General features: G+C 38.6%; 1 protein-coding gene across 2 annotated transcripts in view; it reads left to right on the top strand.

Moving 5' to 3' along the window:
- Window positions 1–12,483, top strand: part of PLXDC2 (plexin domain containing 2) — a 418,172-nt gene that overhangs the window by 386,175 nt on the left and 19,514 nt on the right. For both annotated transcript variants that reach the window (XM_027560001.1, XM_027560002.1), the window contains exon 13: window positions 1,788–1,948. In XM_027560001.1, the coding sequence (XP_027415802.1) occupies window positions 1,788–1,948 (161 nt within the window). The remainder of the gene's footprint in view (window positions 1–1,787; window positions 1,949–12,483) is intronic.

The following is a 12,483-nucleotide window of genomic DNA, read 5'->3' as shown; positions in this document are numbered from 1 at the left end:
AGCTACCACAGTCCTAAGTGGTGAAATTGGCTTGAATTAACTACAATGTGCAGTGTGAGCCTTCTTCCTGGAAGTTACAAGCCTTCAATAAGAGTCCAGAGTTGTCAGATTCTGCCATTTGAATTATTGTCAATGTGAGAAGACATATTCCTGATACTTCTTCCTCTACCATCTTCCCAGAATCCTCTGAAAATGAACTTTTACATAATGGATTACTCTAAATTATACATTCGTGACTAATGAACTTCTGTTATGTTAAGGGAAAGCTTTAGGAATTTAAGCTTTATTAGCTATGAAGTGCTGTGCAGTGCTTAGTCGCTCAGTCATGTCCCACTGTTTGCGACCCTGTGGACTGTGGCCCGCCAGTCTCCTCTCTCCATGGGGATTCTCCAGGCAAGAATACTGGGGTGGGTTGCCATGCCCTCCTGGGGATCTTCCCAACCCAGGGATCGAACCCAGGTCTCCCACATGGCAGGTAGATTCTTTACCATCTGAGCCAACAGAGAAGCCCATTAGACATGGAGAAGAATTACTGAATACGAACTATGGGTCTCATGCAAAGAATAAACAAATAATAGCAACAAAACTTGAAAGCATGGATGGGAAGAATTGGGAGTTCATATTTCTTTTCTCTATTTGGAATTTTGTTGTCTTGTATTTACCACACATTCTGATAGATAGTCATGTCTGGTTTTTTTCTACTAATAAAATTATGATAAAAGAAATAAATCAGTTCTTATTAATTGAGGTTTAATAGACCAAAAAATGTTTAAAACATAGATGCAAAAGTTGGAAATAACAAAGATGTAAATTGCTAATGAAAGGATTAGGAATCACTGTTCTAGAACTTCTATGAGTCTTAAAGAATTGTCTAATGATTCAAAAATACCCATCATATTATGTAATAAGGTACAATTTCCTGGTGCACATAATTTAAGAATATCTCCTCTAAATGCCTGAGTAGACATCAAATATTATAGAATCTTAGAACAAGAGAAGACTTTAGAGATTGGCTTTATTTGGTTGCTTGGCTTGGCTTGGCTAATTATTGCTTTCAAAATTTAATTTCTCCTTTTTCCTTACTCTCTGAAATGGATATTACAATGGAGAGCATCTTAGTAAAAATTACAGAAAATGATATTAGTCTGTGGCATAGTAGAATATTTTCATATGCTGTGTGTTCCCTTTAGATAGTGATAAACTATTTGCGGGTCATTTAGCATCCATCTGTTACACTTTTATAGAGCATTTCAGTTTAAAACAGAGTTTGAAAATAATCCTTTGAACTCATGCACAGACTTTCTCAAAATGCCTGTGTAGCCCACCAAAAGATGTTTGGTACTCTTCAGTTCACATTTTCCAAAAGAAAATGAGAGAGGAGATTTCAAAAAGTAATCAATTTTTCCATAGGTAACAGTGCCAGTGGTTTAATGAGAAAGATCAAAGTTAAATTTATTATACAGTTAATTAGAGTTTTAGATTTTCCCCAGTACTTTTAGAATAAAGGCTATTAATTTTGCCTTATTTAACAGAATAAAGACTATTGAACCATAAATTAAAACACAGTTATAAATGTGCTTTTAATCATTAAGAGTATGGGTTTTTCATTTGCCAAGCACCTAACTTCTAAAATTGGTGTTGCGGAAAAGAAAAGTCGTTCAGAAAGTAAAAAAAAAAAAAAAAAAAAATTCACTGGTACTTTATTAAGAATATGAATATCCCCCTGAGTGAAAATGCAGATCTATGAGTGCACCCATGAATGTCTGACAGCGGTGCTGTTCTTCCAGCCTCTACAGATGACAGTGCAGCCGAGAAGAAAGGAGGAGCCCTTCATGCCGGTCTCATCGTCGGGATTCTCATCCTGGTCCTCATTATAGCCGCGGCCATCCTTGTGACAGTCTATATGTATCACCACCCGACATCAGCAGCCAGCATCTTCTTTATCGAGGTAAGTGTCAAGTAGAGTACGTGAAAACCTTGCCAACTGATGAACTGTAGCCATTTGCTAACACCACCTGCATTTAATATTTAGCACATTTTCTCCACTTTGCACTTGGGAGCTGGCTGGTTTCACATAGGCACGCACGCGTGTATTGATGGATGGCTTTCATGTGCTGAGTTCAGTTACCTTATCTCAGGAGCTTTTAAAGAAATAAGCCATCTTGCCTTTTCCAGACCTAAAAGAAAATAGAAACCATATTTTTTGTCTCATTACAGCAAGTATGTGAACCAACTGTTCTTCTGATCCTAAAAGGAATGTACCATGTGCCACAGGCTGAGGGACTTAGCTTAAATCAACTAATCGATAAATACTGAGTATTAGCTGGGTTCATAGTACAGTATGATGGGCCTGCTCTTAAAATGCTTACAAAACATTTAGCAAAAATATAGATTTCCCTACAAAATAACAGTTATAACAATAAGATAATGGTATGTGCCATTGCCATTTTGTGTGAACGTGTGTGTTTTTATACATTTATCAATATATATAAATGCACATGCATGCACACACACTCATTCAAACACAGTGAGAGCACCAAGCCAAATAAGTGTTGTGTTTGCATGTACAACATACCAGTGCCCAAGAGCAATAGGTAGGAGGAACAGCGTTGGTGTACAAAGGGCCAGAGCCAAGCCCTGGTATCCAGGAGGCCTGAGACTGGGAAGCCTGGGGGCCACAGGATAAGGTCCATGTGACCAAGTCACCTTCTATCTCTCAGACAACTGGCTTCCTGGTCCCTCTGTGTGCATGGCTTTCATCCCAACATCATGGAGCCAATGCTCTTCAACACAACATAAATACTAGAGCAGTGAAGGAAACCTCCCTCAGAGCTTCCAACTTGAAAAGTTTAAATCTTCTCCAGCTCACCAGGTGATATACAGATAGTCACTTAGAATTTTATTCACGTGTTAAGTGAGAAATTGTGATGACCTTTAAACTACAGATTTACCTTTGGCCTCTGTACCAGTGGAAAGTGAATGCAGATCAATTAAAGAATTGTTCAGAAGTCCCCTATGGCTCTCAGCTGTCTGTGGAGTGAAGTGCAGTCTTCTCAGACCTCCTTCAAGACCTTGGCTGTTTCTATCTTGCCTGTCAGTTCGGTTTTTAATCCCATAGCTCCTCAACTTGGAATTCATGTTAGTTGCTCAGTTGTGTCTGACTCTTTGCCACCCATGGACTGTAACCCACCAGGCTCCTCTGTACATAGAACTCTCCAGGCAAGAATACTGGAGTGGGCTGCCATTCTGTTCTCTAGGGGATCTTCCAGACCCAGGGATTGAACCTGGGTCTCCTGCATCACAGGCAGATTCTTTACCATCTGAGCTGCCTTCAACATGGAGTTCAGTACCATCCAATTCACTTCATGTTCTTCTCCACACGCACCCCAAATTCTCTGTGCCACCAAGACGTTGCTCCTTCTGTTCCTTCCACCGAGAAAGTCCCCTCTTACACTTCAGTCTTTGAATTCTGGATCCCAGTAGCCTTCGACACCATGTGCCCTGTAAGCTTTCCTTACCATCGCTCTGCCAGGACAGCCGCACATATTCTCTCTTTCCTCTGAAATTCTATCCATAGTAATACATCTATATATTTCTCTGGTATTTACCTTTCTGTTTTGCATTAAATATATAGGTGATTTATTCCACCCTGAAGACTTCTAACTTCCTCGAGATTTCAATTAAGTAACTGAAATCTCTTTCAAATAAGGGTATTCTATAAGTACTTTCTAGAAAAAAGATAAATATCCTAGGATATTTCAAACTTCCACTAAATTTTCACACACAATGTCTTCCAAAACTGGCATTCTCACTTAAAGTGATAATTTAATGACTTACTGGAGTGGGAAAGCCATTGCCTTCTCCAGGGGATCTTCCTGACCCAGGGATCAAACCCAGGTCTCCCTTATTGCAAGCAGATTCTTAACCGTCTGAGCCACTAGGGAAGCCAAAGTCGTAATAATTGTATAATGATGAGACATTGTGTTTGGTTGGAAAATTCATATTAAGTCTTGTTGATGTGCTTCCATCTTAATTCTGATGGAAGAAAGGTCATTTCCCAAGGTTATGACTGCATTGCTCCAAGGGCTGACAGGTGACAAGCTGTAAATCTTCAGTGACTGACCAGACACCAAGCTGCTGCTGTAACCCTCACGTGTTTAAGCCTTTTAATGCCCTGTGTCCTATACTCTCATAACACAAAGAAAGAGACAGGTCGAGTGGTGGATCGCCTTCCCCAAGGTCAAAGAGCCGCAGTTCTAGGAAGAATCCTCGTCTTTCCACACCTATTCCTCAGGTTCCCAGCTTCTCTTCTCTTTGCCTTTTTTCTTGCCATTGAGTCATTTGCCAATAATTCTGCCTCCATCACTGGCTCTTTGACACCCTGCCGTCCTCATGCATCTCACAGTGGCTGGTCAGCAGATGATTTTTTAAGATAATCATCATAATTGTACTATTATTAAAGCTGATCCATGTCTGCAAAATCACAACAGAAATGCATGATGACTGCCCAGTTTTACTGACATGCCAGACCTATGAATTCAAAGATTTGAATTACTAACTAAATTAGAGCTATTGGTGCATGAAGAAATTGTGTTTATCAATATTGTCTAAATTGCTTTTCATCTTCTATATTATACTACTGTCTGCTTTTTAGGCGAATTTCATGTGCTTTTTTCCATTAAGAAAGTTGTACCTCTTCATTATTAAAAAAAAAAATCTGTGGAAACATAAAAGCAAAAAGTAAAGTCATTTAGAGTCCTAATGTACAGAACTAATCACTATAACTGTGTTTTTCTGTAATTTTTACATGCATAACTTGGTGTCTGCCTACTTAGTATAATTGTGATTTAACTGACATGCAAATTTATACTTTTTATTTTTGAAACATCATTCTGATGGCTGTATGCTATTCCATTCAACATTCATTCAACAGCTTTAAGTTGATTGTCCCATATGCTGTGAAGAGATGTTCAGAAACACCAAGGGCCTAACATTATTTACGATGCCTTGAAGTAAAAAGAACCTTATTTCAACCAATTCAACTGTGCATTAGTTTTCTATTGCTGCTGTAACAAATTACCATGAACCTGATAGCTTAAAACAACACACAGTCTCTTACAGTTCTGAAGGTCAGAAATCCAAACTCAGTCTCATTAGGCTAAAGTCAAAGTGTTGGCGGAACTGACTCCTTCTAGAGGCTTTAGGAAGAATAATTTCCTTACCACTTGCAATTGTTAGAGGCTGCATGCATTTCTTGGCTCCTGGCCCCTTCTTCTCATCATTCCATCTCTGCTTCTGTCATCACATCTTCTATACTAACTCCAACCCCTACCATCTTCTCGTCAGGCCCCTTGTGATCCCAGATAACCTCCCCAGGTCACGGGCCTTAGTTTAATCACATCTACAAAGTCTGTTTCGCCTATCTGGTGGTTGACCGGTTTTTGCAGTTAGGACATGGACATCATTGGGAGGCCCTTATTCTTCCTACCACAGATTGAATCAAATGTGAACTGCATCACACACTTCTCATTAAACTGGGATATGCCCTTGACTTTAAGACACATCCCAATGTCCATGATGTTAAAATGTGACCCAGTATGTTTCTTGTGTATTTCACCACGAAATCCAGACTGCATTAAACACTTATAGAAATTAGTTTCCATGCTAAAAAAAAGTGTATGCTGTGATGAATTTTTTTTAATTTTATTTTTATTTATTTTTTTAATACCAGAAACAGTGTATATTGGGATATAAACAAGTAACAATTTTGTGATAGTTTCAGATGAACAGTGAAGGGACTCAGCCATACATGCACATGTATCCATTCTCCGTCAAACCCTCTTCCCATCCAGGCTGGCATATAACATTGATACAATAGCTTTCTGTTGGGTATCCATTTTAAATATAGCAGTGTGTACATAACCTTCCCAAAGTCCTTAACTATCCCTTCCCCACTGGCAGCCATGAGTTTGTTTTCTAAGTCTGTGAGTCTCTTTCTGTTTTTTAAGTCAGATCATTTGTATCATTTCTTTGTAGATTCCACATATAAAGGATGTTATATGATATTTATGTTTCCCTGACTTACTTCACTCCATATGACAATTTAATAACTTGGCCCTTAAGTGGATAGGCCACAGTTTATGCACCCATCTTGTATTCTGGTGCATTTGGGGTTCTTACCATTGTTTGCTCTTATAACTGGCCCCATGAACATGATAATGAACATGAACATGATAATGATAACAGTGAACATTTACTAAATTCACTGGTGAAAATGACTTGTATTTATTATCTCATTTAGTCCTCACAGAGAACTGTGAGGCACTAAAATGGTCTCCATGTCATAGATGAGGACCATAAGGCACAGAATTTAAGCAGCTTGCTCAGTATCATGTATTTAGTCCATGGTGGAGTCAGAGTTTCAGCCCAGGCTCTCCAGAATCATGCCCTTAACCTCTAGGCTATGCTGTCTCTCTGTGGAAAGGGGCTTGCTTCACATGCTATATGTAGCCATGTAGGAAGATGTGTGCATGCGTGCTAAGTTGCTTAGTCATGTCTGACTCTTTGCAACCCTATGGACTGTAGCCCACCAGGCTCCTCTGTCCATGGGATTCTCCAAGTTAGACTACTGAAATGGGTTGACATGCCCTCCTCCAGGGGATCTTCCCAATTTAGGGTTCAAACCCATGTGTCTTATGTCTCCTGCCTTGACAGGCAGGCTCTTTACCATTAGCACCAGTAGAGAAGCCCAGGAAGATGTGTATCTAAGGACATACATTATGTTCCTAGAACAGATGCCCCGAAGTGTGATCTCATGAAAGAAAGAAACATCTTAAAGGCACTTAACAAATACTGCCAGAATCATTGCCCAAAGGTGTACCCCGCTTTCTGTAGCTGTCCTTACTATTGTCTTGTTTTAGTGAAGATAATAATGACAGTAGCTATTATCTTTGTATTATGTGGATGCAAACACTCTTCCTCATATGTTACCTGGACTTTAGCTTTTAAACTTTTTCTTATAGAAAGAAAATGGGATGAAACAAGGATTAAATTCTAAAAATTCATTGTTACATGGAATGCTCAGTGAATGTGACTCAAGTGATTAAAATCAAGAGAAAAGTAGTTGAGAATGAGGAAGTCTTGATGGTAAACCAAATCATGACTTCATATATTGTGTAATTAAATAATAATTGAGCTGACTATTTACACCTCGTGTCTTAGAGGATCGGGGCTAAGAGTTCCATTCTCCTGAGACAGTCACTCTTTACTCATTTGGCAGAATAGTCTATTTTTCATAAACTTATCTTCTATATTTCTCTGTCATCCTCTTCAGGTCTTAAACTGAGCATTTTCTTTTGATTTTTTCTAGATGGCTTTCATTTGCATTGACCTATCTGGCTTCTCTCAGTAATTTTCAAACAGATACTTGAGTTTGACTAAAACCTATCTCATTATACATGAATGAATAACATGCTTAAAAGTCCTTTTTGGAAATCGGGTTCATTATATTGAAATAAAATAGCAAAGAACAAATATTCAAATAAGCACATGTTCCTTAATTTTTAATAGATTTTCATGAAGCTGCTATTTCTTTGGAAGAATTAAAATGCCTTGGGTTCTACATGAAATTTAATGTTTGCTGAACATTTCTAGGCATAGATTCTGTGGTTTTATAATACAGAATGAATATGGGTTATAGACATAAATGTTTGCCCACTGTTAAATACTATCATATATCACTATTGAAAATGCCCCTCTATTCCTAAATACTTTAACCTACTCCAGTATTCTTGCCTGGAAAGTTCCATGGATAGAGGAGCATGGCAGGCTGCAGTCCCTGGGGTCACAAGGAGTCAGACACTACTGAGCACGCACATGCACACTGTTCCTGAAAGCTAAGTGGCCAGTGTCCTTTCTCCCCTCCACCATTTTTGGAGGCAACTCCAGTGCAGAGACAGAAACACAGCATGGTGAAACAGTTCACTTGGGGCATGTGACAGCCAGTTTCAGAGCCAAGACTTGAACTCGGGACTAATCTGGCCTGTGGGCTGTGCTGCTATAGCACCCACATAACCACAGGCTCCTGAGCAGTTTGTCATTCAAGGAATTCCTCACCCCAAGAAATATTTGTGAATAACAAGGACCCATGGAGAGTGAGATGAAAGAAAGACAGGCAGCTGTGGCCCTTAACTTTTCCTGGCAATCAGGAGTGCTGCCAGGAAAGAAACCAGAGGAAAGGAGCTAGGCAAGGATTCAAGAGGCTGCTGCTGGGGAGAAAAAAAGTGTTTACTAAAAGTTTGGCATCTTGCTTTACAGCTGCCTAGTGAATAGCACTTGGAAGACAAGAAGACATGATTCATTGACTAACCTGTGTAGTAAATAGAGAATTCATTTCATAGACCCATGGATCTTTTTTTATCTTGAAGTCACATTTCTTTTTTTTTCATAACTGAGTGTTGCCCTTAAGGCATTCTTTAGTAAACTCCAGGAAAAAGTAGGTTCTTGAAAGAAAATATTTATTTTTATTTCTTAGAGGAGGCAAAAGGGGGCATTCACTTTTGATGAACTACTGTGAAGAAAAGATGAGGCAAAATCCAGCTTAAATGGTTTGACACTCTCCTTAAAGAAGTTGTTTTATTAGATGGCAACTTTCCAGAAATATAGCCATGTGAAAAAAGGTGAAAATCATTTGCATTTTTTAAAAAGACACTTTTTGTGTATCTGTCTAAAATGCTGGAATTTTATTCATGTCCATCACTGAATGTTTCTGAGACATCAGTTTAAGTTTATGGTGATTCTTTTATTTATGCAGTTACCAAAATAAGATCTCTTTATAATCTTTCATTTACTTTTCTGGATAACATGTATATGTGTGTGTGTGTGTGTATATGTGTATGCTAAGTTGCATCAGTCATGTCAAACTCCTTGCAACACTATGGACTGTAGCTCACCAGGATTCCCTGTCCATGAAATTCTCCAGGCAAGACTATAGTGTTTTTAAATTAATAAAATATTTTCTTCATCAGGAAGAATTATTAAAAATAGTGAATAAAATATTTAATATCTCACTGAATTCTCTGCTCTAATTGCTTCTTAATTACCATGTGCTGTGCTTAGTCACTCAGTCATGTCAAACTCTTTGTGACCCCAGGGACTGTAGCCCACCAGGCTCCTCTAGCCATGGGGATTCTCCAGGCAAGAATACTGGAGTGGGTTGCCATGCCCTCTTCCAGGGCATCTTCCCAACCCAGGGATCAAACCCAGGTCTCCCACATTGCAGGCAGATTCTTTATCATCTGAGCCACCAGGGAAGCCCCTTAATTACCATACCATAACTCATTATTTTTAATGGTGCATAAAGCCATGAAATAAATTTTATATATATTCATATTATATTTTTATCATACATATTTATATGTATATATATTTTTTATGGGGCTTCTCGGGTTGTACATTGGTAAAGAATCTGTCTGCCAGTGCAGGAGAAGCAAGAGGTGTGAGTTTGATCCCTGGGTTGGGAAGATCACCTGGAGGAGGAAATGGAGAAAATTCCATGGACAGAGGAACTTGACGGGCTCTGGGGTCACAAAGAGTCGGACACAACTGAAGGACCAAGCGCACACACACATATAATTTACACTTGTGTATGAAATTCCACAGGGAGATCCTTAAAAGATGAAAGAATCAAGTGAATAAATAAATAAAAACCCACAGAACTACAGTCTACTTGGGTGTCTTTAAACCTGAATTATGTTGCTTTAAGAACACGATATATGTTTTAAGTATTCCAAGTCTTTCTTTCTGTTAGCTCTTTAAAAGAAGGTTGCTCTACTTATAATACCAACGGTTGAATAATTTCTTCTTTTTGACTTTAGTATCTGACTTTTGTTAAATAATTTCTTCTTTTTGACTTTAGTGTCTGACTTTGGTTAAAATAAATACTTAAGTCTATTTATAGAGACAGAGACTATAAACTTTAATTTAGCAATGATAATTGGGTTGAAATCATAATAAATTAAACTATAGATTATTTTTCCACCAATTCAAAATAGTGTGATTTTTAGGACAGCATTATAAAACAACTAAACTAAATAATTTATCATGAATTATGCTTTTGAACTGTGGTGTTGGAGAAGACTCTTGAGAGTCCCTTGGACTATAAGGAGATCAAACCAGTCCATCCTAAAGGAAATCAACCCTGAATATTCATTGAAAGAACTGTTGCTGAAGCTGAAGTTTCGATATTTTGGCTCCCTGCTGTGAAGAGCAGACTCATTGGAAAAGACCCTGATGCTGAGAAAGATTGAAGGCAGAAGGAAAAGAGGATGACAGAGGACGAGATGGTTGGATGGCATCACTGACTCAATGAACATGAGTTTGAGCAAGCTCCAGGAGATGGCGAAGGACAGGGAAGCCTGGCATGCTGCAGTCCATGGGGGTCGCAAAGAGTTGGACACAACTGAGCGACTGAACAAAAACAACAATGCTTTGGATGGAAAGACACATAATAAATTCATTCCTGTTGTTGTTTAGCCACTAAATCATGTTCAATTCGTTACCACTGACCTACCAGGGAAGCCCAATAAATTCATTAGGATAATGAAATATTAGGAGAAATATTGGACTGGGTATGTCTTAATGGGTATGTCTTAACAAACAACATAATTGGATTAGAATTTGTTTAGAAAGAGAGATATATAAAAAATAGGCCATATGAACTAAAAACCACTGAACATGTTGAGCAAAGTCAAAAGAAAACCAAACTGATAAATATATTGATAGCAACAAATCCAAATGTAAAAGAAATGAAATTATTGGGGAGAAAGCTATAATAACAGAAAGTCATAGACAAAGCTATGGTTTTTCCAGTCGTCATGTACAGATGTGAGAGTTGGACCATAAAGAAGGTTGAGTGCCCAAGAAATGATGCTTTTGAATTGTGGTGCTGGAGAAGACTTGTTGAGAGTCCCTTGTACAGGAAGGAGATCAAACCAGTCAATCCTAAAGGAAATCAGTCCTGAATATTCATTGAAAGGAATGAAGCTGAAGCTGAAGCTCCAATACTTTGGCTACCTGATGTGAAGAGCCAACTCATTAGAAGAGACCCTGATGCTGGGAAAGACTGAGGACAGGAGGAGAAGGGGGCAACAGAGAATGAGATGATTGGATGGCATCATCAACTCAATGCACATGAGTTTGAGCACACTCCAGGAGATAGTGAAGGACAGGGAAGCCTGGTGTGCTGCAGTTCATGGGGTGGCAAAGAGTTGAACACAACTAAATAACAACATCAAAATACAAGAAGATATAAAAATTTCAGGAGTACAGAAGAGGAAAAGTAGAATATATTTTTTAAAAACTAAGTAATTATCATGGTTTTGGATTTAAATTTTTATTTACCAACTGTAAAAGCTATTTAGGAGAATATATTTAGTGTAATTGGGAAACAGTATATATCTATTTTTTAAATGAAATGATTTATGGTATTTCAGTGGAAGAATAACCAGAGGTTATGAGATTTGAAATTATTTTCTGTTAACTCTGGTTAATAGGTGGAATTAACTGATCAGATCTTTCAGGGGACTGTCTTTAAAACAAAATCAGAATGACTTCCCTCACTGTATTATTTTATTTTGCTTCTTAGTGAACTTTAATAAATATATGGTAGCCCCAGGGGACAGAACATCTGTCTCATTCATTGTTTTTATCCCCAGGACAAGCACAATGCTTAGTAAATACTTGCTGAATAAATGCGTGCATATGTGCTCAGTCGTGTACAACTCTTTGAGACCCCATGGTCTGTAGTCTGCCAGACTCCTCTGTCCATGGAATTTCCCAGACAAGAATACTGGAGTGGGTTGCCATTTCCTTCTCCAGGTGTGAGAAATATGCTCACCAGCTTCAAACCAAGGAATGGAATCCGAGGCCCAAAGCACAGCAGAAGTGATACTTTGAATGATGGTCTTGCAGGATGAGGTATCTCATGGACAAGTACACCCCTGAAGTTACAGCAAGCTCTTTTATTCCCTACCACACAGATCCCTCCCCAGTTCCTCACTGGCTACGTACTATGGGGTTAAAATCTTCCCAGATGTCATCGTCTAGGTCTCATAGGGTATTCTTTCTACTCCCTTCCCATACGAAGTCCACATTTCTCAACAAGGACTTTAGTTTATCCCTTCCCAAACATCCTGTTAGCTTAGGGACCCTCCAGGTATAAGCTGTTAGACAACACTAACTTGCCAATAATTTTCCAAGAAAAAATGGCTGACTCTGAGTGGAAAACCATTGGTTGATAATTTTCCACACAAGGCCAGCTACCTCATCCTGAAAATGGACCACTTCAAGTTCCATTTCTTACTAGGGGAGCTTCCTGGTCCAGGGATCAAAGCTACATCTCCTGTCTCCTGCACTGACAGGTGGATTCATAAGTAGTCTCATCTAAAATAATCCAAGTGGAATGTCAATAACAGAATCATAAAA

This window comes from Bos indicus x Bos taurus, chromosome 13 (assembly GCF_003369695.1).
Source record: "Bos indicus x Bos taurus breed Angus x Brahman F1 hybrid chromosome 13, Bos_hybrid_MaternalHap_v2.0, whole genome shotgun sequence".
In the NCBI taxonomy this organism is placed as follows: domain Eukaryota; kingdom Metazoa; phylum Chordata; class Mammalia; order Artiodactyla; family Bovidae; genus Bos; species Bos indicus x Bos taurus.
Note: the sequence above shows the minus strand (reverse complement) of the source record. Positions and strands in the feature narration are given on the sequence as shown.